The 27,151-nt window shown below is 41.2% G+C and overlaps 2 protein-coding genes and 1 long non-coding RNA gene across 5 annotated transcripts in view; 2 read left to right on the top strand and 1 right to left on the bottom strand.

The window, feature by feature from the left end:
* The window catches only part of LOC123379969, a 44,775-nt gene extending 25,698 nt beyond the window's left edge, over window positions 1-19,077 (top strand). The window contains exon 2 of the long non-coding RNA XR_006585096.1: window positions 18,811-19,077. This is a non-coding gene — a long non-coding RNA (uncharacterized LOC123379969). The remainder of the gene's footprint in view (window positions 1-18,810) is intronic.
* ILDR1 (immunoglobulin like domain containing receptor 1) overlaps window positions 1-27,151 on the top strand; it is a 294,614-nt gene that overhangs the window by 192,361 nt on the left and 75,102 nt on the right. The gene's annotated exons all lie outside the window — the stretch shown is intronic.
* The window catches only part of CD86 (CD86 molecule), a gene marked incomplete at its 5' end in the record, with an annotated part of 43,249 nt that overhangs the window by 12,406 nt on the left and 3,692 nt on the right, over window positions 1-27,151 (bottom strand). Inside the window, 4 exon segments of the mRNA NM_001009229.1 lie at window positions 452-601; window positions 3,533-3,838; window positions 6,138-6,473; window positions 18,454-18,503. Of these exon segments, the coding sequence (NP_001009229.1) occupies window positions 452-601; window positions 3,533-3,838; window positions 6,138-6,473; window positions 18,454-18,503 (842 nt within the window).

Raw genomic sequence — 27,151 nt, 5'->3', positions numbered from 1 at the left:
TCATCCCACTTTCTTTTCCTCAGAAACCTAGACTTTTAGAGGTGAGAAGGTGAATCTTATGGTCATCTAATTCTCCCCTCCTCCCACCAAGCTTCCCTGCTTGAACTCTGCCAGGTCCATAATCACTAACATTTAGAAGTGTTTTCACCATTTTACTTCATTTAAATGTTCACAGTGAACTCATGAAGTGAGGTGGGTAAAGCAAGGAATAATCAGCTTTGTCTGGAAACCAGAAGTACCTTTGTAAACCTTAGAAATGTTGCCTCTCCTAGAAATCCAGAGCAATGTTGAGTCCCATCTATATGGGCTACAAACTCTGAGGGAAAACGTTTTCCTCCAGCCACTTGCTGACTTTTTGCCAGTCTGAGCTCAGTCAATGAGCTCCAGAAGGCAGCTGATCAGGAGGTAGCTGCAAAATAGCAATCTGTAGAGAGGACAAGCACTGACTCACCACATTCATGAGAGGGGCCAGGCTGCTTCTTCTTCCTTTTCCTTAGTGTTTTAAAGGACACCATCCCACAAAAAACAACAAACATTACAAGTACAGCCGCAATCCAGAGGAAGTGGCCTTGTTCAGGGTCTTTATCCTTAGGTTGTGCATCTAGAAATGACCACAAGTTTTCAATCAGCCAGGAAGGTTGATTATAAAAGGTTTATAATTACGGTTGTCTTCATTTACAAGTCAACATCTCCCCAGGGTTCTACTGCCAGAGGAGCCTGAAATCCACAATCTGAGGCCATAGAAAGCCCGAGTCACAGGGCCTCACAGCTAAGAACCAAGCCATTGCTCCTGGCCAAATGCTTGGACTAAACTACCTTCTCTTCCCAGAGGTTGGGATGACAAGGACTGTGATCTAGAAGAAGAGTGTCAAACTGGCCCTTGGTTCTGTGCATGGATATGGTACCCATGCTGAAGGTTTTGAATGTATAGTCATCTGTGCAGCAGCATGCTTCCTCAGCCCAGGCATAGTCAAGCCCTGGGGTCCTGAAGTTTCCCTTATAATAATTTTTCCATCCACTATCATCTGTAGATCAGGTGTCAGACATACCTCACTTGGACAAATATAACAGCTTCCTATCTCCAGTTTTGCTTGTTTGTTTATTTGTTTCTTCCACTGAGGTCACAGTGGAAAAAGCAGGGCTTTCAGAATGTATCACCTACTAGAAAACCTTTGATATCTTTTCATGCCCTGAGGAAACCGGTTTAGAATCAGCTCCTGGGAGGTCAGGACATTCTTTCCTGCATGGGGACTTCTAAGTGTCTACAAAGTTGAAAAACAGACTTGGGAGAGAAAGCTTATAACTGAGTGGCCCATTTTATAGACAATTTATGGGAATGATTTGAATAGTTAATCTCAAATTACAGGCAAATAGGAACCACTGACTATTAGTTTAGCTTCAATTTGTGGATCCATACCTTGTTCCTAAGACATTAAGAAAAGGAGTTGCTGCCATTACAGGCCATATTCAACACTTTTTTGAGTCTGTCCCAGTTTATCCCACTTGAGCCTGTTTGGCATTCCCAGTATAGAGAAGTTATACTTGATAACATGGAGACTGCTACCTTTTGACACTCAAAAAGTTTCCTTGATTCAGGGTCTACTCAATTTCTGATCAAGCCATAACAGGGATACAGAGAGGCAAGCCCTGGCTTCCTGAGGCAGCTAGAGCTAAAACATTTCTGAATATGGTGATAGCTGGGAAGGTTTTGACAGTAGTGGAGAAACAGCAGAAAGGTGAGACATGATGAAGCTACAGTGGTGGTAATGCCCTGTTCATTTGTAGACTGTGGGAGGCATGGCAGAGGAAGCCATGGCAGAAGGCCCCAAGGCATGTTAGGTGTGGTGGTATTGCTGGCTCCAAACAGGTGCTGAACCTCAGGGATAGCTTAGGAGAGGCTACTATTAGGCCAACAGAGGTTACAGTGAAGCAACCAGGACAGGCTATGTGGCCTATTTACTGGACTCTCAGAGGCAGAAGTGTCTTAGCAGGAGGAAATCAGTAGAAGGAAAGGATTGGGCCACCGGTAAAGCTTATTGGCCCCAAGGACTGTCCATAAGAATGTGTCCATGGACCAAGTTATGTTTGAACAATGAGACACCAGGAGAGAGGAAACAGCAGGGTTAGAGGATTAAGAAAGAAGTTGAATGGATGCCTTAGAAGAGGAAAAAACCAAAAGGGAGAATTGGAGAAGGGGCCAAGGTAAGCAGAAGGCAGACGTGTGGGAAAAGGGGTCAGGATCAGAAGCAGCCATAAGGGCAGTGTGGGTACAGGGTCCCTTTATTCCAGGAGAGAATCTTGGAGTTACTGCTCCTCACAAGTGAAGTCTCAAATATGGATACATTTCTTCCAGGGCAAAGCCAGACTTTAAAATGTCAGGCTCGTATTAGCAGACACTGCTTTATCGTCAGCCCTTTCCTCCAACTAGACTGGACCCTGTACTATACTGTCAACATGCCACAAGAACTTCTGCTTCTGAGTCTTTCCTTGATGCATATGCCCACACCACCACCTGTGCCCATATCAGATACTGTGAATTGATTGTGGTCCTCTCACTTTTCTTTTTTAATGTATGTTTATTTTTGAGAGGGAGAGACAGAGTGCAAGTAGGGAAGGGGCAGAGAGAGAGAGAGAGAGAGAGAGGGAGACACAGAATCTGAAGCTGGCTCCAGCCTCCGAGCTGTCAGCACAGAGGCCAACACGGAGCTCAAACCCACAAACTATGACATCATGACCTAAGCCAGAGTCGGATGCTTAACTGACTGAGTCACCCAAGCGCCCCGGTCTTCTCACCTTCTAAGCCTGGATGCTGAGAATTTTTCTTTCTGTTTAGGAAACCACTAGTCTGATGCCTGTCAACTCTTCACCATCATTTTAAAGCCCAGTTATCTTTTAAGATCCCATTTCCTTTAGGAAGAATTCCCAAGGAAGTTACCTACCTCTGAATGTCTATAAAACTGATTATCAGTCATTCTTGTTTTTAAATTTGGTCACATATTTCCATGGGATATGCTTTAGACTCTAATTCCAATCTTTTTAAAATCAAGTTTTCCATGTGTTTACATCATGGAGTTCTGATTCTATTAGAAGGTCCTTGAGGGCAGAGAGCATGTCTTATACCTTTCAGCTTTCATGTCTGCAGTCAACAATGTGTAGAATGGTTCTATACTCAGCATGTACTGTTATGTATGAATGTATGTATGATGTGTGTGTGTTTGTGTGTATGAATGAATGGAAGAATTCTAGCCTGGAGGAATCTTGCATTTTCTGACTGAATTTCAAAATATTCTATCCAAAGGTAGCCCAAAAGACTGGGCTAAGAACACAGTTCCTCAAGTGCAGCATGCGTTCATAGTTTCTGGGACCCTGCAGCACTCAGATGGAGAGGAGACCTCTGTCTGAGTCCTCCCTAATAGTACCAAAAAATGACCCCATTGGAGGTTTCCTGGCAAGCAAGGCACATTGAGTGATCTGCCTCAACCATTTGTGTATAATACCTGTTGAAAGAAATAGTCTTGGGAAGCAGCTTTACCTATATTGAAAGGTAGGGAGAGCAGCATCTCCAGTGTCTCCAGTTTCAGGGCACAAAAGACGCTCACATTGTGTGCTTCAGGGACTGAAAAAGGCAAGCTGATAGAAACGTTGTACAGTTCTGTCACATTATTTTGAGATTTCTTCATGACAGTATCATACTTAGTAGTTGAATTCTCAGTGTTTAGCTGAAAATACATCTCCTTAGGTTCTGGGTAACCTTGTATAGATGAGCAGGTCAAATTTATGATGCCAGAATTTTCTGTTCTATTAGAAGTTACTGTTATTTCAGGTTGACTGAAGTTAGCTGAAAGCAGAATAAAGAGACAAAAAAAAAAAAAAAAGAAATCAGTCTAAATTTAGATGTGTCTAGAAGGCAACTGCAAATAACGCTCTGATCTGGGAACTCACTGGGGGCACACTGGGAGCCTCCAGGTGTGTAAATTGTGGGCCTCAGTCCATGGTGAGAGCTTCATAATGACCCCACATTTATTTTTCAAGAATAGAGTTTTGGACTATGCTTACTTCCAGCTTACCCAAATCAGGGGGGGTACTCTCTGAGTGAAAGGAGGGCTGAAATTGAGTCACCAAAGATTCACAATGAGGCCATTGTGCTGGAGAGTGGAGTCTTGGGAAGGAGAACTGGTGTGACTTTAGAACTCAGCCGTCTCGTGGGGTACGTTCCAGCTTGCCAGACTAAGGAAGCAGAAAGGGATTGACACCAGCCGAGTTTATGGTGCTGGCATACTCTGGGCCATATCTTCCAGAACCCCAAGCAAGATAGTGGTAAGTGAGTGGATGGGGATTTTGGATTTAGAAATTCAGAATATTGGTTTTGGGCATAACTGTCAAGTTTTCTACATCATGTACAAGATGAAGGTCGAACCCAGCCATTTTTAGGGAAAATATATGATCTTGATACACACAGAGATTCCCCTGCCTTGGTTTGCCATTCAGATTCCTGTGGCCATTGAGGATCACTGGCACCTAGCCCCTTCTGCCAGCCAGATCCCTGTTCTTCTTCAGTAGTCACTGGGTAGCTTTCAGGTTCTACATACTAATTTATAATTTAGTAGATTGCCTTTAACAGTGATTTGCATGTCATCTTTGTAAGTTTTGCTGTAAGTACCCTGTTTTTGTAAGTTTTGTAAGTACCCTGCCTATACTTTATGGGTCTGTAGAAAGTGGGTTGCCATGGTGCTACCTACTTCGCCCTCCTTAACAATATCTGTGGAATCACAGGTTGGAAAAATGATTGTGTCCCACCTAAAACACACCATGTTTCTCAATGGTATCTGGCCATACTTTAAAAACATTGATTTAGCATGTGTACAAAATGTTCCAAAAGTCCTGCAGCCTACTTTAAATCACATAAAGCTTAAAGGGAGCAACTCATCATTCTATTTCTACTTTGCCTTTGCTTTAACTCTGTGTTTTCAAAATCAGTGTTGATCTGCCTTTTCCAGTTTCATTAAAAATTAATCTGAATCTAGTAATCTCACACCTGGGTATCTAACTGAGAGAAATGAAAACTTAACATTCACACAAAAACTTGTACATGTTTACAGAAGCTCTATTTATAATAGACCCAAAACAACTATAATAGACTGAAAACAACCCAATGTCTTGCCATACACTGAGTGGATAAAATATAATACTCCTCAGCAATAGCAAGCAACAGGCTTTTGATACATGCAACAATTTAGATGAGTCTCAAAGGCATTATGTTGAAAAAAAGAAGCCAATTTTAAAAGGTTACGTACTATGTGGCTCCATCTAAGTGACGTTTTCAAAAATTAAGACTGTAGGATGCAAAACAGGAGTTATGCATATGGAGAGGATATGATAATAAAGTGATACAGCATGAGGAAAAATTTTTAGGGTGACAAAAATGTTTTATATCCTATTTGTAGTGGTGGTTACATAAATCTATACATATGTCAAAATCAACAGAGCTATGCATCAAAATAAAATAATTAATTTTACTGTATTATAATTAAAAAAACCTGTAGTGATATGTAGACTTTTCAAGGCCTGGAAAAAAAGAGGAGCTGAATTGTCACTTTTGGGGATTATGTGTTCTGGGTTATTTCCCTTCGTCAACCAGGCTCTTGGTTGGTCAGCAAACAACTCATAAGTGACCTCCAGGTGGTTGAAGAAAAAACCCAGATCAATCAGCTATTACCTTTGCTAGTTGCTCTAGGCAAAGATTTAGTTGGTGAAAAATCTTGGACCAAAGGAAAAAATGAACATAAAAGAAATCTGAGGCCTATATAGCTTTGTAAACTTAGTAATGGCCAAATTACCCATGGTTTTCCCTTGGCCACATTAACTTTGTTCAGTTAGCTCTATTTTGCCCCCAAAGCAGATTCTTGGTGATCCTTCAGAAGCAATCTATAAAAAGTACAAGGACTTTCAGTTCCCTATTACCAAACCTTGCCTTTCCTTCAAATGGACTTCCCAGAAATGGCTGGCCTCTGCCTTCTCTCTCCAGGTACCACCCCCACCCCTCTCACCTCCCCAACCCTACCCCCTACAACATTTCTCTGTTCATTGCAGTCTCATCTGAGAAGGTCAGGGATCTGAACATGCCCTTGATTACATACCAAGCACTGATAGGTCAGAACTCATTTGGTGCATGGGAACTAGTCCTTTGGGCCCTTTATAATGAATGAAACAGTGATATGTGCCCTTGTCCTTGATCTGAACATTGTGGAGTCTCAGGGTCCAGTTGTCCTTGTCAAAGCTTGTACGGCCCTTATATTTGAGATGAACATTTTGAGGGTTCTCTTTGCCTCTGAATATCTCATACAGAACCAGCTTATCCTGGTCCTGCCAAAATACTACCAGCTCATCCAGGCTTATGTTTTGAGAGTTTGTAAAATGGCATGGCAGTTCTCCAGTCTTGTTGAAATATGCTTGACTCTTCATGGAAGAAACACCTAAAAAAGGAAAGGTGGAGATTGGAGAAGGTGAAGCAAGAAGGAAAAAGAAAAAACAACTCCATTTATCTTTATACAATACCCAGATGCTATCTCACCAGTACAGATACTAAAGAACTAGATATTAAACTCTGGAATGTGCAATATACTGGCATCTGGAGAATGGGACCTTTGTTCTCTCTCACTCCACTGCTAACTAAAGTGGGCTTTGTGCAAACTGCAACCACTATGAAATGCACTTTCCTTATCAGTTTAATGAAGGGGTGGACTAAGTGTTCCAAGAATCTTTCAAGTACTATGGTTCTGTGAATTTAAATCCCAAGACAGGGAAAACCAGCAGAGTTAGATAATACATTTACATTCACCCATCTATTAACCTTCCTGTAACCTGAATATTGATTCTCTTCATTGTAGCTGTTACAAGGTCCATTACTTCTATGCCATCACCAAAAGTTCTCCCTTCCCTTCCCTCTCCGCTTATCCCTTGGCCTGCTATATTGAAAGATTTCTGATAATGGCAACAAATTTGATACTCCCTCCCTTTCATTATGCCTTGATAGTTGGGTATTACATTGAGTAATATCTTTGAAATTCAAACAGTTCCCTTTGTAGAGCTTCCCTCATGAATACTGCTTTCCATGGCCAGCTCGCCCAAGGATATAAAGCAGTTTGGAAATGACACGGTCAACCAAAGCCTCTATTTTCAGTGACCTCCCTAAGCTCTTTCAGGGATCAGAAGGAGAACTGTGCCAATATGATGGTTGTTTTGGGTTTGTGGTGGTCAAAAACCATTTAAGATACATGAATAAAATCCTGGAAATGAATCATAGATGAGAAGGTGAGGATGTGCCTTTGGAGTACTGGGGAAACCCCAGGTACGAGAAACTTGCTCTTCCCCATATGTGTTGCCACTGGAAATTTTTACAACCCCTGGAGGACATGCTGGGAAAGTTCAGATAAAGGCTTTCACCCCTAAGGACATAGTGAAGTGTGGAAGGGATGTGGGCCACCTAACTCCTTAAATGTGATTGATTATAGGGTTTTTGTAGGACTTGTTCTGAGTCACAGAATTACGTATGAGTTGGCCAAGAAATTAAGTAGTAGTGGGTGAGAAGTGCAGGGTTAGTGGGAAATGAAATGCTGTTTCTTAGTTAATACGAAGTTAAATACCACCCTGGGGAGAATGTTAGGGTGGGTTTTGAATAAAGCTTCATCATTCAAGACTTCAGTGAAGAGATGTTGACATTAAGCTGGAAAGGAGAGCAGGTTGGTGAGAGAGATGAGAGGAGTTTCGTTTGAGGTGTTCTTTGAGGGTGGTGGGAGAAATTGAATTGATCTGATCAGTGGGTTCCTCTTCTAAGAGGGAGGAGGACATATAACAGTGACATGCACTTGGCAAAATTGAACTATTCAAAGTGTGGCCCAGTGAGAACACATAATCAAGAGGGTTGGGTGGTCTTGCACTCTAAGGGAAGAGGACTCTGGGCACTCTTGAGAGTTAGCACAAGTTCAAATCACTGACTGTTGCATTGTGCTCACTAGAACCCTGTAAAACACTTGGCAAGTATAAAATGCAACATCTGTATGGGATGTGTTCCCATATTGGGGTGGTGAGAAAATTTACCTGAGTACCTGGAACTGTGAAAGGGGAACCTAAGGAAGATTTACTTACAATTTACAGCAATTGCCTTACAAGGCAATCCGAGGGCTCCTGCTACTTCTTTGCTAAACTCTGAATGATAATGTAAGAGTGCCACCTGCTGTAAAAGCTTCTAGTAGCTATATCTCTGGGGAAACTCATTCTGGTTTTATCGCTAATTTACCATATATATATATATATATATATATATATATACACATATATATAGGGCAGATAACGTAAAAGGCGAAACCAAACTCATAGTTGAAAATTCTACCAGTTAATGGTCAACATTAAATTATTGCTTAGTGGTCAACTGTGTCTTCTGGGCTTGGAAATGACTTCAACTTTGGCTTCTTCTTTTTGTCTTCTTTGTCTGTGACTGTTTCTCTGCAGAACCTCTCTCTCCTTCCTACTCACTCTTTCCACTCACAGATCAGTCTAAATTCTCTGACTCAGGTCCCATGCCCCTCCTCCCAAAGATTATAAGGGCTTTTCCTTCCACCCATCTGACTGCCCCAATCCTCAACTACCAATCAAAAGTGAAAGGCATGGGCATCACTAGGGGACTGGACAGAAATGCGAAATCTCTGCCCCACCCCCACCACCAGACCTACTGAGTCAGAATCTTCATTTTAACAACAGCTCAGTTTGAGAAGCTGCAAGAGAGGATCTCTACCTCTGTCTTCGGAGTAGAACAAAGAAGATAGTGATAGGAACAATTTATTCCTATTTGTCCCTCCTCCCTTTCCCCTCACTCTAGGGTAGAAATCACTCTGAGGCCCATCTTGAGTGGAACTGAAAGTATTTCACAATTTACATTCCAAGTTCCTCACCAACCACTGGTTTACATGACATCACTCAGAGCTACACAGCTAATTCCCTCTCTGACAATGTGGGGAACATTTAGCTCAAGGTCTATTTTTCCTAAGTGGCTTTAGGCCTCCTCTGTTATGACTCCACACCTTAGGTCACCCAGTTACTGGACTCATTGAGACTCCACTGGTGGTTAAGCATTGAGATTCTCTCCCTTGACCAGCATCTAGGTAACAGAAAAGGTCTGGGTCTAGTTATCACTAATTGCTATGATGATGTCAGGAGCTAGGCACACAAGAATCCATCTAGACACCTCCCTGATCAAGTAGAGAAGTTTGTTTCAAAGGATACTTGAGGACTTTCTTAACAATATAATGTTTAAAAGTTACACAAAACTGTAGTGTTATGACCTTGTGAGGTCTCCGACCACACCTGGGACTTTAGTCTTTCCAGGCCACTACCCCAAATGCATGTCTTATACATTCAAGGTCCATCTTCTTCTCATGTTACTATACTTATTTATACTCATAAATTTTTCTTCTTTTACTAAACTTCTTCCAAAGCTTTACCAAGCCCCCTGGAAATCTCATTCCATTGTAATAAACTCCTCTACATCTTCAATCTCTTCATCAAATATTTCCCCCAAGGTTGTGCTTTCATTGGAATCTGGCCTACCTGAAGGCCACCCTTTGTCCCCAGCTACTGCTTGTTTTAGCATACTTCGAGAGGACCTTGAGGAACACCCTTCCCCTTTTGAGGTGTTCACCTCTCTCACTGCTGTTACTACTAATCACTTGTCATTACTTCTTTGCTCACTGAGGATTTTGGCAGTAGACGCAAGATCCTTCTTTCCAACCAGTTATTACTATCAATTTGAATGATTTCAGTATGGATAAGTTCACCAACAACCTTGCTTCAAGTTTCTTTGGTCTTTTCCACTTCAAAGATCTTCATCCACAGGCTATTTCAGCAGCACCTCTCCCATGACATAACCCTGAACCTTTTCACCAAGAACATCTCTGCTCCTAGAATCCTAAACCTCAATGTAATTATCTCTGTCCACAATATATCTTCCTCCAACATTTGCTGCTGACTACTCCACCTAAGTTTGTTCTCTGACTTCATCAAGACCTCAGCTCTATCCAGTTTAGACCCTGTAGTGTGGTGCTTACCAAAAGACCTCTCTACAATGATAGAAATGTTCTATATTTGTGCTGACCAACGTGACAGTCACCAGCCACTATAGCCATTGAGCACGTGATATGTAGCTAGTGTGACTGAGAAAATGAATTTTTAATCTTATTTAATTTTAATTAATTTAGTATTTTTTATTATTATTTTAGAGAGAAAGAGGAGCTCATGTGGAGCAGGGGAGAGGGGTGGAGGGAGAGAGAGAATCTCAAGCAGTCTCCTACTACGCAGTGCAGAGCCTGACGTGGGGCTTGATCCCATGACACTGGGATCATGATCTGACCCAAAATCAAGAGTCGGATGCTTAGCTGACTGAGCCACCCAGGTGTCCCTAATTTTAATTAATTTAAATATAAATAGCCATATATGGCTAGCGGCTATCATATTAGATGATAGTATATCTTTCCAATCATTCTTTTGCCAATAAACTTGCCCCGCTGTACGGAATTCATCCTAAGAACATTTAATTTTTGATCTACATACCTGTTCTTACAACTAAATAATTAAGCAGTACCAGGGAAATTACTCAATTATTCAGACTGATGACATTACAAATCTGTAGTCTCCCGTCTCACTTAATTTGTTCTCTGGGCTGATTACCCTACTTACTCTCCCTCATAGCAGTTACTTCAGCAGTTTCCTTCGCTACTGCTTTTAGTTTCTTTTTCTCTTATAGTCAAACTCTCTGAAAGAGTAAGCAGCAATTGCTGCCTCCACCCCCAGGCTCTGTCCCCCACCTCTCTGCCAAAACTTCCCTCACAGAGGTTGTCAGTGATTTCCCACCAATGCCAAATTCAGAGCTCTTTCAGACCTCATGTTATATGACCACACTGTTGAATGTCACTGTGTTGACCATATCTCCTTCTGGAAACTCTCATCTTTCCCATTCTCTGACCTCCTGGTCAGTTTTCTATGATCACTCTTTAAATGCTGATTATCTCAAGTGCCTGTTCTTGATCTTCTCCTTACTCTCTACTCTCTATGTTTTTTCTTCTCTACCCCCCCTGGATTCTTTTCTTCTCTATTCCCCTGTCAAGTATAAGCTAATAATTCATAGATGCTTTTCTTCAGCCAGTCACTTTTACTAGAGTTCCAGATATCCATATTCAACTACCTGCCGAATACTGCTATTTATATAGCAACAGATACTCTCTTCCTCCCCTGTTCTTGTCCTCTACCTCATTGAATGGTTCCTATAGACCATATATATACATATATATATATATATATATATATATATATATATATATATATAAATAACATAATATCTATATGTTTTATAAAGTTATAAAAATATGTTATATGTTTTATAAAATATTATCTATTAAAATATATGAAGCATCGTATAACGTACAATGGAAAACACATCATTATACATTAAAAAACCCCAGCTCCTTTGAAGTACAAGCCATCAGAATATACCATCCATGACCCCTCATGGCTGCTGTTACCTGTCTTCTTCCTAAGTGCCCCTTTTTCACTGAAGATCTGAGCATCCGGCTTGCTATAGTTATCTTCTCCTATCTTCTCCTTCACTGCCCCTGTCTAGGTGATTTCAACTTCATGAACACAGTGTTGGGCCTCCCACTTTCTTGTCCTCTTTCTGTCCAATGGTGTTGTTGTTCACGCAACCCCAGCCATCTCCTCCCTGGACCAGACCCCAGACCAAAATTCTACCTCTATATCTCCTAAAAGCTCTCAATATCAAGCACCTCACCTTATTATCACCACTTCCTGTCTTTTCACTTCATTCCTTCTACTACCACCACTCCATCAATTCTTCTGCCTCACTGAGATAGATTTTGAATTGGAACATTACTCACTGAGTTTGCAGATACTCCCCTAGGCCAAGCCTCCATTCCATCTCCACTGGGATAATTGCAATTGCCTCCTAATTGATCTCCCCACTTTCATCCTTGCCCCCACATCTAGTTATTTAAGCCCAAATAATCCTTTAAAAGTGTATCTCAGGGGCGCCTGGGTGGCTTGGTCGGTTAAGTGTCCGACTTCGGCTCAGGTCATGATCTCACGGACCATGAGTTCGAGCCCCGTGTCAGGCTCTGTGCTGACAGCTCAGAGCCTGGAGCCTGTTTCAGATTCTGTGTCTCCCTCTTTCTCTGTCCCTCCCCTGTTCATGCTCTGTCTCTCTCTGTCTCAAGAATAAATAAACGTTAAAAAAATAAAAAAAAGTGTATCTCAGATAATATAATTCTTCTGTTCAGAAGTCTCTGATGACTTCCTACAACACTGAAAATTAAATCCATATCCTTTCACATCGCCCTGAGAACTAAATCCAAAATCCATCCCATGGTCTATAAGGTCTCATATAATCTGGCCCTTGGTACCTTTCAAACCTCTTTCCCTCACTTACTCAGCTCTAGCCACACTGGCTCCCTTGCTATTCCTCCAAAGGCAGGCACACTCTATCTCAAGGCCTTTTCTCGTATTGATCCCTCTGCCTGGAAGGCTCTTCCTCCATACAGTCTCATAGTTATTTCTTCACTTCATTAAGTCTCCCATAAAATGCTACCACCTAGGGAGATTTCTCTGACCGTTCTATTGAAGATAGCATCCTTGCCACTCCCTATTCCTTATACGGACTTATTTTTTATCAGAGTAGTTATCATGCCCTGACATGATGTGGTATGTTGGTTATTGTCTGTCTCTTCTGAGGAATCCATCTCCTAGTTTAAAAACCTATGTGTGATTTTTTAAAGTCCTCATCCTAAAGAATTACAAAGGTTTTACCTAGAAGGCTTCATGGGGAAGAACTGTCCTTCCCAAACCAGACTTAGTGCACAGCCCATGCACAGCAATCTCTGATAGGAACTGTAGTCAAAACTCAAGATCTGTGGCCAGTCATGCTCATTCAAAAATTTACATTAATAGCCTGGACACCTTCATTCCTAGATTCCTTTGAGTTATTGAGCAGAGGCCTTCAGAAGCCTTTCCTGAGGTCTCCTAATGTTGGGGAAGAGGAAGAGCCTTGAAGACACTTTTCTTCATGCTGACTCAGTATGCACAACCCAAGCACTTCCCTTCGTCTTTCTTCCCCACCCCAACCTCAGGGTCCAAAACACTGTTGGAGCCTTTTGTTCTGGGCTCCCTCAACAATGAGAAGACCTCCTGGCTGTGCTGATCTACCTGACCCTTGGTTAGCATGCTGTACAGAAAGAGAAAGAAGTAAAAATGTGGAAGAACAGATTGAGTCATGAACAGTTAGTGTGAGAAGCTCTAGAGTTTCTCAAAGAAGAGAGAATGGAGGAATGGTACGTAAACAATAGTTGAAGAGATAAAGATTGTGAATATTCAAGTTGAGAAGAACTTGGGTCCTCCGATTTAAAATACATTCTAAGTATCAAGTAAGATAAATGAAAATAAGTTCACACCTAGAAATGTTGTGGTGAAACTGCTAAACTTAAAGCATAAAATATTTTTTCAAACTTATAAACTCATTCTTTAAAAACTGAAGAAAGAAAACCTAAATGACAATTAGATTGAAATGTCCTTAGCAACCAAAGAAGACAGTGAGGTCATAACTTCTAAATGAGTAACACACACACACACACACTAAATTTTAACTCCAATTCAATGGATTAATGCAATTTCAAAAATTATGAAAATGAAAATAATTTAGAAACTTTAGAAAGTATGTATGAAACAATATTGAGTAAATGTGAGAGATTCTTATATATATTGTGATCATAACTGTATGTAACTGTTTTTACTGTCTTATCTGTTGCTTTATAGTAAATACCAGAAAAGTGATTTTTAAATGGGGAAAGGAGTTGAATGCTTTTTAATAGACACATATATAAGAAGAAGGAATTAAAGAAAGTGAAAATGAAACCAAGAATGGGTAAATATTCTTAGAGGGTGTTAAAAGTGTTTTTATACCTTTGAAACTATGGCCCTGGAACTTGGCCCTATGGCCTGACAATATAAGAGGGGGTCACTTCTGTTGAATAGATTGGCTCTAGAAGTAAAATGTTGCTTATATAGTAAGGGCTACTAAGTGTTTGTTTTTGTTTCCATAAATTACAACAGTCCCATGGGGGCCAAAATTCGGAGTTACATATTCTGAAAATGGTATTAAGATCCCTCACAAAGTAAAAATAAGCCATAATATCTCAAACTTTTAACTCCTTTCTGAAGGAGTCTGTCTACCATTGAAGCCTCTGTGTTCCCTATTCAAATTGAGCACATGGGTCCTCAGATCAAAAGTGCATTGTAAGTACCAAGCAAGATAAATGAAAATAAATCCACACCTAGAGAAATTCTCTTTTCCCAGTTTTATTCTTGCTTCTAAACAACCCTACACTTATCCTATTCAGTGACCATATCCCACTAAATTATCATGGCTGACAGCCCATACTCTTTATTTTTCACAGAGTGTGAGCAGGGGAGGGGCAGAGAGAGAGGGAGACACAGAATCTGAAGCAGGCTCCAGGCTCTGAGGTGTTAGCACAGAGCCCAACACGGGGCTCAAACCCACAAGCTGTGAGATCATGACCTGAGCTGAAGTTGGACACTTAACCAACTGAGCCATCCAGGTGCCCCTTTTTTCACTTTAAAGAGAGAGAGAGTGAGTGGGGGAGAGAGGCAGAAGGAGAGGAGAGAGAGAGCGCGAGAAAGAGAGAGAGAAAGAGAGAGGGAGAGAGAGAGAATCCTAAGCAGGACCCACACTCAGCTCAGAGCCCAATATGAGGCTTGATTCCATGACCCTGGGATCATGACCTGAGCTGAAATCAAGAGTTGGAAGACCAATGAACTGAGCCACCCAGGCGCCCCCCAGCCCATACTGTTTGGAACTTACTAAACACTCTACTAAAATGATGAATTACTTTTGGGATAAGATACTACCTACTGGGTTGCATGAATGTATTTCAAAAGACCCTGAAACAGTAGCTTAACATGGAATGACCCCAATAGGACAACTATTAGGCTTCATGACAATTCTTTGGGAATTTTGCAATTAAGTCTGAAGTATCTGCTCACCTCTAGGTAGTGATTTTAGTGACCACTATCAACAGTAGCAGGAAATAGGAGTGAAAGTAACCACATATATAAACATAATCTCCATGCAACCATCCGCTGGGAACCTGCAAAAATCTGGGGGAAAACAGTGGACCTTTCCATAAGATGTGGAATAAGGGTTTGACCCAATTTTATGTAAATTTTAAAGTGAAAAAAGACTTTCAGTTATACTCCGGGTACATTCATTGAGCCAGAGGTATTGATCAAAAGAAATGGGAAGCACTACCAGACAATAAGAGAGCCATCAACAAAAGTCAAACAAGAAAGAAATTTCCTTCTGATGTGTGAGCTACTGATTTTCCAAATACCACTCTGGCTCCAGCTTTAAAGAGTTACAGAGGCGCTGGGACAGCAGCAAACAGAACTTGACAGTTAAATGTGTCTCTCCAAGTGGCACCTAGAAATTCCCTTAGCTTTATAAATACAAAGCACAAATTGTAACCTAATTCTGCAAGGCCCTCCTTCCCTTTTCAGTCTTAAACTCTGATCCAGTTTTCATCTGAAGGGCAGAGGTGGCCACTATAATGTCTAATTTCCACAACTAGGGGAAGACACAAAAGATATGGGGGAGAGGAAAAACAAAATTATTTTGCTGTACTGCTTTATCTCTGCCATCAAATAAATCATTCAACCCTGCATTTTTGCTGCAGATTAACTGGGCCAACTGCATCTCCTTTCTTCCCTTGGATCCCTGCCTATGGCCGGGTCAATGCTCACCAACTCAGTAAGCAGAGATGTGTCCTGAGAAGAAAGACAGATAAAATTCAATTGATTCTTCCCCTTCTTTAAAAAAGAATGATATCTGTTTTGTTGTTGTTCTTCTTTTTGTTGTTTTTAATAGCATGTGAAGCATTGACAATGCTACATTCTAATTCTAATCCGGTATCACCATTTTCCTATCCCAATATTGCAATTTTTATTGCCAAATATATAGCTTATACTTTTATTTTTTATTTTTTTTTATACTTTTAATGCCATAAAACTTAAGCAGTTACCATTTGGGGGGTTATTTTTAAGGTTTCAATACTGTTAATTCTCTTTTCTGAGGTTAAGAAGTGTCCAGGCAGTTTCAAAGTTAAAACAAGGGCAAAAGTGACATCTGGACTCAGTTTTGATAGGGTTTCTCAGCTTTATTCTCACTTTCAGTGTGCAGAATCAGAAAGTTTAGGGGAAAATGGTATCTCAGTTCAGATTTTTCTAAAAATTTGTTTCTAAGCCATTTTTCTTCATTTTTCCCCCACGTCATAAGAGCTGGGCTGGCCACTGTAATGAGAAGGGTGGGGGGCCCAAGCATTAGAGACAGCTGAGGTGTTGGCTATAGGGAAGGTGGAGGACGTGCTGGTGGGGATCTTGTGACCTTGGCTGAGACATAAGTGACCTTACCCAACAAAGTTGTTTGTATCTTCAAGGAACAAATCCTACCACTTATGAACAGTTCATGAGCAACAGTTAGGAGAGGAAGCATAATGTCAAGGTTAAGTGAATAGATGCTGAATCTACACTGTGGGGTATGAATCTAAGCTCTGCCACTTATACCTATGTTGGTCTTAGACAAATTACTTAACCTCTCTGGGCTCTTTTCTACATCTATAAAATGGTGAATCAAAATAAGACCTAAAGCAGCAAATTATTGTGATGTTCAAATGAGTTATTATTTATAAAATGCTTATAACAGTACCTGGCACAAAGTAAGTGCTACATCTAAGTATTTGTCAAGTAAATAAAATAGGAAGCAGAATGGGAAGGGCTTCCTGCTGGATAATGTTCTCCAGAGACTTGTCTTAGCCCCTTTCTCTCTTACTCTTGCTCACATATACCTTATGCCTCCCCAAGAGCTAAAGTTAGCAGGTTATTGGCCCTGGATCGTAGAAGCTTCTGTTCTGGCCTAAACCAGTGAAGTGGTCGGTTAGCACATCTATAGACCTCATACTCATGGACTCAACAAGCTCCAAGGTGCTAAGTAGAAAACAGAAATCACAAAAGGCCTGTCCCAGCTAGCATCAGCAGGCGTGAGGCCAATGGCCATGGGCCTGGTGTGCAGCCCTCTGGAGGAGGTGAACTCACCAGCATGCTGGTTACTGAGGGGCAGCCTGCCTCCTGCTATGGCCACGCTTGGGCTCAGCTCACCCTCCCTTCCTGCCCCACATCAGAACTGGGATGGTTTCTCTCTTGGTGCTGAGGGTGTGGAAAATGAGCAGCAGGAAGGGGCGGGAGAGGAGAAACTAAAGGCACCCAGTCACAGGGTGTGCGGCAGGAACCTCGATCAATCCCAGTTTATAGATGAAGAAACTGAAACTCAGAGAGGAGCAGCAAACAGGGAAGATCTGAGTTTTGTGAGGCCTGAGTCTTCTAAAACATCTTTGTTGGGGGTGGGGAGGGACGGGGAGTTCTCTTTAAGAGAAAGAATATAGAATTCAAATACAAAATGCCCATGGCCACTACAGTGGCACCCAACAGAAGGAGAATGTGATGGAGAGGAAAGCTGCAGTGGAAAAAGACAGTGGTCTTAACTATTGTGGTTAAAATATCATATTGATGAAAATTTTACCAAAGCAGGAGACTCATGATCACACTACTAGGGCCCCTTATGGAGGCTCAGAGGGGACTTTGGAAAGTGTGAGAATCCCTGAAGCTCAGCTTCATTCACTTCATGGTGAATCCACAGATGCAACAAGCTGAAGGTAGGTAGCAGGGCTGGGCTTCTTGATCTTTCCAGTAAACAGTGGCAACTATGATCTATGGGCATGGGCTGGTATGGAAGGCAGTGGAGGAGGAAAGGGAAGGTAGGGAACATGGAAACCAGTGGTCCCTAATGGAAGGCTTTCAGAAGCCCATCAGCTATTTTCTAAAAGCCAGAGAATGCCAGGAATGGGGACAGAGAAGACCAGAAGGAAGTATGTGTGGAGCAAAAGAGTTAAGCCTCAGTGGTGTCAGAGCAGGGGCCTTCCCATAACTCCCTGGGTGCTGCTGGACAGGCCAGTGTACCTTACTTTGTGTATCCAGTACCATGGGTATAAGATGGCAAAGGAGGAGGATGTGCAGAGGGGTGGAGCTCCATCCCAGGCTACACCTGCCATTGGTTGAGATACCTGTTCTTAATCATGATGCTTCCTTCTTCTGCAGAAAAGTGTTTTTTTTTTTTTTGTTGTTGTTGTTGTTGTTGTTTAATGTGGTATTGTGCAGCACTGTATAGAAATTAAGTAAAATCCATCAAGTCTCAGGCCTGGGCTCAAAATGGTCAACTCATTGGGAGACAGTAGAAGGATTCTAGGACTTTACAAAGTCAAAGGTTCTTACCAGAGAGCAGGAGGGCCATCACAAGGAGAGTGTGACTCAGTCCCATAGTGCTAGAGTTAAAAAAGAAAAGATAAAATTTGATCAGAAAATGACACTGAAAATCAAAACATGACATGTGGAGTTTGAGATTCACTTAGGCCCATGGATGTGGCAGAGACCATGCTATGTATTCACCAAAGCTATTTCCTTTTCCTCCTGGCTCCACAGATATGCCCTACACCCCAGCCTCCCCTGCAATTAGGTGGGCCACGTGATTGGGGTTCTAGCCAGGGGAATAGTAGGCAGAAAAGACTGGTGTTGCTTCCAGACCTGCCAACAAAGCTTCCTCTCTCTTTGTTCCCTCTCCTGCCTTCTTAGATGCAAAGAATCCAGAGGAAGAATCCAAGGCCCCAGAGGATGGCAAAGCCTCACTATGAAAGGAACTGGTTTAGTGAACAAATTAATGAAACAGCTCTTTCCACCCTAAAGTGATCAATATTGGACTGTAGCATGAGCAAAACATAAACTTTTACTGTGTTAAGCTAATGAAATTTTGGGGATTATTTATTGGAGTAATTAGCATTACTTATCTTGACCAATACAATGGGTTTGATGGGACAAATAAAGAGTATGTTTAGCAATCAACTTGCCTTTGGTTTCCCTGTGATTCTCGAACTTTAATGTGCATAAAAATCATCTAGCAGATCATGTTAAAGTAGTTATTTGGGCCTTGTCCATAGAGATTCTGAATTAGTAGGCAGGGTGAAACCCATGTCTAATGAACTCAGAGGTGATGCTGCTGCTGCTGGTCTAAGGACCCCTCTTTGAGAACATGATGGAGCCAAAGAAAACAATAGGCATTGCTTTATACTCTCATCTCTTTCTTCCTCTCCACCCTCCCTCTTTCTTTACTCACCCATTTACCCCAACTTAGACAAAAAAGGCTGTAGAATGGCTTACAGGGAAGCATAGAATAGGGGAGAATGACCAAAATTAGAAACAGTTGAAAAGCAAAACAAATGCAAGAATAAAAAATGGAGCCTTGTACAAGCCCAATGCTAAATGTTTACCATAGAAATCTGCTCATCCTGCATGGTTCAGGTCATAAGTTTGGCCTATAGCTTTTTACCAAAGTGAAAATGAAAACCTAATTGGTGAATTAATCTACAGATCTAATTAAGATACAACAAACCAATGCCCAGGAGAAGATGCACAACTATTTCTTATCCAATAGAAGAAATGTCTTCCTTAGGGGTGTCTGTCGAGGAGCCATCTCTGATCCATTTGGGCTATGCTAGATACCCTTTCTCTCTGCTCCCATAGCACTCAGCATAGAACTTTGGGCTATAAGTGTCTGTTATGTTTCTTCCCTTCTAGACTATAACCTCTTTTTTTTAGTTAAAAATCTTTGAATAGATTATACCTGCACATGGAACTAAATTTAAAAGTTAAAGGTGATAAATAGTGGAAAGCAAGTCTCTCTCCCAATCTGTCCACTAGCTATCTAGTTTTCCTCCACAGACATAACTGGAGTGACCACTGCTATCTGTTAAGTTTCTTGCCTAGACTTGCAGTTATTTTAAGTAAAGCAGAATGAAAACATAGACCCATATTCTTTTTTCATTTCATTTTTAAACACTAGTGGTAGTATTTTATACACAATTTTGCACACTTGCCACTACCTTAGAGGTTGTTCTGTATCAGCATGTACTGGGTATCTTCATTCTAACAGTTGCATATTCTGTTGTATTCTATTGAGTGATAATAATTTATTTTACCAGCCTCTATCAATAGATGTATTTTGCTGCAATGAAAAACCTTGATCATATGCAAAATCACTGTGGGAGTAAGCTATCTTCCTAGAGGTAGAATGGCTTGACCAAAGGGTCAGAATTAATTGCAATTTTAATCTTTGAAACATTGAAAAATTGTTTTCCCCTAAGATTATATGTTTATGTCCCCTATGAGCATGCTTCTTTTCACATAGCTTTTGCCAACATAACATGTTTTCTAATTTGTCATCTTTACTAATAAGGAAAGTTAAGATGACACCTCATTGTAATTTTCATTTCTATTATTTAAAAAAAATTTTTAAAGTTTATTTATTTTTGAGGGAGAGATAGAGTTTGAGCAGGGGAGGGGCACGGAGAGAGGGAGACACAGAATCTGAAGCAGGCTCCAGGCTCCAAGCTGTGAGAATAGAGCCTTATGTGGGGCTCAAACCCACAAACCGAGAGATCATGACCTGAGTCAAAGTGGGACACTTAACCAACTGAGCCACCCAGGTGGCCCCTCATTGTAATTTTTAAAAATTATTTTTTGGCGTGCCTGGGTGGCTCAGTCAGTTAGGTGTCCAACTTCAGTTCAGGTCATGATCTCACTGTGAGTTCGAGCCCTGCAACAAGCTCTGTGTTGATAGCTCAGAGCCTGTAGCCTGCTTCGGACTCTGTCTCCCCTCTCTCTACCCTTCCCCCACTCGCACTGTCACTCTCTCTCTCTCTCTCTCAAAATAAATAAACATAATAATTAAAAATTTTTTAAATTATTTTTCACTCTGGTAAAATACACATAACATAAAATTTACCATTTTACCCATTTTTTTTTTTTTTGACAGAGAGCACACACATGCAAATGGGGGAGGGGCAGAGGGAGAGGAGAGAGAATCTTCAGCAGCCTCCATGCCCAGCATGTTGTGGGGCTCAATCTCATGACTGTGAGATCATGACCTGAGCTGAAATCAAGAGTTGGAGGCTTAAGTGACTGAGCCACCCATGCGCCACACCCCCCCCCTCCCCGCTCTTTTTTTGAGAAAAAGAGAGAGTGCATCTTACTCATTTTTAAGTGTACAGTGGTTTTAAGTACAATTACATTATTGTGCAACCATCATCACCATCCATCTCCAGAACTCTTTTCATCTTGCAAAACAGAAACTCATTACTTACTAAACACTAGCTCTCTATTCTCTCCTCCACCCAGGCCCTGGAAACCACCATTCCACCTTCTGTTTTCATGAATTTAACTACTCCAGGTACCTCATATAAGTGGAATCATACAGTATTTGTCTTTTTGTGACTGGCTTATGTCACTTAGCATAATTTAATCAAGGTTCATCCATGTTGATTGTATCAGAAATTCCTTCATTTTTAAGGCTTAATAATATCCCACTGTGTGTATATGCCACATTTTGTTTATCCACTCATCTGTTGATGGATATTTAAGTTGTTTCCACCTTTTGGCTGTTGTGAAAATGCTATGAACATGGATGTACAAATATCTCTTTGCAGCCCTGCTTTCATATCTTTTGGGTGTATAGTCAGAAGTAGAATTACTGGTCATATGGTAATTCTATTTTTAATTTTTGAGGAACTGGCATACTGTTTTCCACAGCAGCTGCATACTTTTACATTCCCATCAATAGTGCACAAGAGTTGCAATTTCTCCACATGTTTGTCAACATCTGTTATTTTCTTTCCCTATGGTATTCATCCTAATGGATGTGAGGTGGTTCTTATTGTAGTTTTATTTTTTTAATTTTTATTAAAATTTTTTAAAGTTTATTTACTTATTTTGAGAGAGACAGAGACAGTAGTGCACGTGGGGGAGAAGCAGAGAGAGAGGGAGAGAGAGAATCCCAAGCAGACTCCACACTGTTGGCATGGAGTCCAATGCAGGGCTTAAACTCATGAGACCATGGGATCATGACCTGAGCCACAACCAAGAGTTGGACACTTAACTGACTGAGCCACCCAAGCACCCCCTCACTGTAATTAAAACAAAATTTTTTTACATTTATTTGTTTTTGAGAGACAGAGAGATACAGAGCACAAGTGGGGCAGGGGCAGAGAGAGGAGACACAGAATCCGAAGCAGACTCCAGGCTCTGAGCTATCAGCACAGAGCCTGATGTGGGACTTGAACCCACAAACCGTGAGACCATGACCTGAGCCGAAGTCGGACACTCAACCAACTGAGCCACCCAGGCGCCCCTCACTGTAATTTTAGAATGAATTTCTTTTATTATGAGTTTGAATATCTTTTCAAATGTATAAGAGATAACATTTCTTGTTCCATGTACTGTCCATACATTTCTTTTACATACTTTTGAATCTTTGGGCTTTTTACAAGTTTTTCTTAATTTGTAGGAGCTCTTTAATATTTAAAAAATTAGTGTGAATTGGTAACTACTTAGAAAAGTAGAGCTTTATGACACTGAGTTGCAAATATGTTCAGTTGCTGAAGCACACAGTATGTGTTCAGTATGTGAATCTCACACTTGCTCCCAATTAATCTGTCTCTTCCTTCCAATGATTTCAATAGGTTACAGAGCTTGGGCATTATCTGTTGGGCTAGAGCTGACACCACTCAGTGGTAGAGCCTAGAGAGTTCTCTGTTTGATTCCTGTGCACTTCCTCATACTAAATCACCACCAGCATCCTATTTGTCATAGAAACTGAGGACTGGGAATCCTTTGAGTCTGAACTACAATCTACTATAGGAATCTCCCATTGTTTGCAATCCAAAAATCAGCATGTTTGACCTAGCCAAAGATTTGTTTTTCCTTGAGGTGATGTGTTGAACAGGGACACAAAATCAAATTATATTTCACTATAAATTTAACAAATTGCCTTTAATTCAAATTATTACATGAATCAGTATGGCCCAAGAAATCTTGGACAGATGGTCCCTGTAATTCATATATTGGGAAGAAACACTGCATATGACAAGGAAATCAATACCATTTTAACTTCTCTATTTGGAAATTCTCTCTTCCCCCTGAGCAAAAACTGCCTCTCCTTAACTTCCTCTCATTGATACTGGTGTCACTCTCTGGAGCTATGCAGAGAAACCTTAATACACTTCTGCGAAAGCCCTTTAAGAATTTGGGGGCAGAGATTACATCCCTCCTCAAAATCCTGGCCCAGCAGTGAGTCTTTTTAGTAAACTTTACTAACGTTAATTTGAAGATTGCACACTGTCCTGGACAATACTTTGGACATTTTGTTTGTCAGAGACCCTCGTAAAATATGGTGCTAAAATACTTGAGATTGACATGATCCTCTATACCCCATGTGAAGAATTTCTCTCAACTCTAGACATGGCGTATGTGTGAGGATGCAGGCTTGGGTTGGGAAGCCAGTTTCTTCAATGTTTTCAGCTCTGAAGAAGAGCAGAAACGTCACTGTTCCCTCAGGAATAAACTCTCAACCACAACCACAAGTCATTGCTTTCTCCAGAGGGCCTGAGAAGTAGATACTCTTGCTTTTGAAGGGAGCGAGCAAAAAGGGGAATGGGAGAGGAAAGAACCTAAGAATTTACGGGGGGATTCTCTGAGAAGAGATTTCTGTCAGTGGTGAGCAGAATAAGGTCTGTAGGTAGGTGAACTGACCAAAAATCTAATAGTAGGTTTTTGCCTCCATGTAGCTGGAGGCCCATTGTAGAAACCAAAGCAGAGCACCTACCCTAGCACCCCACTTTCCCTTACTGTATATGCCTGGCTCATCATAGACCATGAGTGAGAGTCAGCTGAATGACTATTTACACTTTTATTCCTCACAGCCAAGTGTGATTATCTGCCCCCAGGTTACAGATGAAGAAACGGAGCTGCTGAGAGGTTAAGGAACTTGCCCTAGCCACCCAGTAGTAAATGACAGAGTTGAGGTTTAAACCCACACAGTATCATTGTGTTCTTTTTAACACTGATAGAGTTCCTTTAAAAGTTCCAACCAGTTTCAGCTGTGCTGTGGGAGCAAGGAGAAAGGATTATTATTCTACCCACTCTTAAGGTAGCAGGGGAGCAGTACATCCCAAAGGCCAAGTGTGAAGGTGACTCCTGGGATCGGAGTGTACATTACGGGAGAGGCAGGTGTTGTGATGGGGGTGGGAGGAGCCAAAAGGCCCTTCCTATCAGAAGAGTTTCTGTCCGAGCTTCTATTCATTCCACAAATATTACTTGAACACCCTTTCCGTGCCAGGCAGAGAACGTTCCTCTCCACTCCAGCCCTGAACAGGTTATCAGCGTTCTAGTGTGGATTTAGCTGCAGGCACAGGTTACTGTGTTTCAGCAAGTCTCACCTAGAAGAACTCTGGGGGAAATTCAGGTATTTGGGCAGAAAGAGGAGGGGATAAAGAAGGTATCTTTGGTGTCTCAGATCTGAAGGAGCATGTGGGATCTATTTCAGGCAAGAGGCTGCATGAAGGGAGGTGGGGTGATGGTGGTTAGCTAGAGGGTGAGACTGGGGAGTGCAGATATGATGTCACAGGAAGTGAGAGAAGAATTCAAGGTACAAGCTGGTGTCAACAAAGAAAACTGTTTCCTGTTTCACAACTTTATCTAGAGTATTAGCCATGATCAGGGTATCAGGAAAAATGCTAAGTTTGCTGGTGTCTAAGGAAAATTGTTTGATCATTGAGACCTTCTCTCATGTGAACATTTATTGAATTTACTCAGTGACAGGCTTGTTCTACAGGTTGTGGGGGATGTAAAGATGTGTGGGTCTTGGTCCCTCACTCAGTACTAAAAAGAATGATAGGGTGTACACATATAACTACAATTTAAGTTCTAGGATCAGTGTGGAAGGTGGCAATGCTTATCTCCTCCTGGCACATACAAGAGCCCTTCCTCTAAGCAAAGCAGGAGATGATGCTGCAGCCTCCATGGAGGGAAGATTAGGTCGGACTCAGTCCAGTACTCTGGGCCTGGTCCTTTGCCTTCTGTCAGTTCATCCTGTGACTGGACAAGCCAAGCTTGCTGTACTGGCATTGTGAGTGAAGTCCAGGAGGATCACAAGCTGCCTGGGGCCTTGGTTTGCCTCTGGTTTGACATGCTGCATGAATTACGTCTCAGAGCACCAGAATCTGAAGGTATAATTTTAGAGCAGCTATTATCACCTTTGAGGTACTGGGAGGAATAGGGTAGCCTCATTTCCTTTTTTATAAAGTTTCTGAACTACAAATTCATAAGATTGCTGGGAATGGAATGTGTCTGAATTTTAACAGGGCCTCTGACAGGGTGTCTTGTGATATGCTTGAGAGCAATAGGGAGAAATGTGGGATCAATATTATTAGTACAGTTAATGGCTGCAAAGTTGTGCCCTAATATCATTCATTCATTCAACAAATATTTATTAAACCAGGCGTTGTGCTAGCTGCTTAGAATATAATGAACAAAACCAGGAACCTCTTCACATGGTTGGTTATAGTTTAGTGAAGGAGCAAAAGAATCACACAGATAGATGTAAATTTGTTAACAATGACAAGTGCCACATAGGAGAGCTTCACGGTAATTTGAATGCCTATAATAGGACTAGTCTTAACTGAGATTTGAAGAATGATGTGATAGATTAAAGATGGACACATATTCTTTGTTACTCCTCCCATGAAGTGGTGAAGTCTAATCTCTCCTTAAATCTGGGCTGGCCTTAGAGACTTCTCTAATAGAATACAGCAGAAAGGATGTTTCATAAAAAGCCTTGCAGCTTCTGTTTTTCTTGGAAGACTCCATCATGGAAGATGTCCCACTACCCTAAGACCACCATGCCAAAGAGTCCATGCATTGATGTTTGGGTCAATGGTCCCAGCCGAATCCTGCCTTCCAGCCATCTCTGCCAAGCCACAAGACATATGAATAAAATCTTGGATTCTCTGGGGGGGCCTGGGTGGCTCAGTCAGTTAAGCGTCCAACTCTTGATTTTGACTCAGGTCATGATCTCACAGTTCATGAGATTGAGTCCCACATTGGGCTCTTTGCTGACAGTGTGGAACCTGCTTGGGATTCTCTCTCTCACTCTCTCTGCCCTTCCCCTGCTCATGCTTTCTCTCTCCCTCTCAAGATAAATAAATAAACTTAAAAAACTCTTGGAAGCTCTAGATCAGAGGTTAGCAAACATAGCCTGCAGACCTAATCTGGCCACCATCTATTTTTAGAAATAAAGTTTTATTGGAATGCAGCTATACCCATTTGTTTAATTATTGTCTATGGTTGTTTTTTCATTACAGTGGTAGAGATGAGTAGTGGACTGTCAGGCCTGCAAAGCTGAAAATATTTTCTATCTGGCCTTTTGTAGAAAAAAATGGTGACCCTTGCTCTAGATTAGCACCATCCACTAGAAATTTAATGCAACCACATACGTAATTTGAAAATTTCCAATAGCCATATTAAAAAATTAAAGAGAAAAAAAATTAAAAAAAATAAAAAATTAAAGAGAAATAGGTAAAAATTAATTTTAATGATATGTTTTCTTTAATTCAGTATATCTAAAATATTATAATCTCAACATATAATCAATATAAAATTATTAATGGATATTTTACATTCTTTTTTCTGTACAAAATCTTGTAGGTGTTTTACACTTACAGAACTTAGATGAACTACATTTCAAGTGATCAGTAGCCACATGTGGCTAGTGCCTACTGAATTGGACAGGGAAGTTCTATACTAGCCCATTCACTAACTTAGTACCAACCACCAAGTGACTTCAGTTGATGCCATGAGGAACAGAAAAATCACTCAAAACCCTGCCCAAATTTCTGGCCCACAACATTGTAAGACAGAGTAAAATATTCATTGTTTTAAGCTGCCGAGTTTAGGGGCAGTTTTTTAGGTAAACATAACAGATTGAAAAGTGCCAGATAGGTGAAGGGGGTAGCTTGGAAGGATTCTAGGCAAAAGGAACAGCAGGTGCAAAGGCACCACGCAAGAAGGACATGAGGGAAGGTTGATG

This window comes from Felis catus, chromosome C2 (assembly GCF_018350175.1).
Source record: "Felis catus isolate Fca126 chromosome C2, F.catus_Fca126_mat1.0, whole genome shotgun sequence".
Classification (NCBI taxonomy): Eukaryota; Metazoa; Chordata; class Mammalia; order Carnivora; family Felidae; genus Felis; species Felis catus.
Note: the sequence above shows the minus strand (reverse complement) of the source record. Positions and strands in the feature narration are given on the sequence as shown.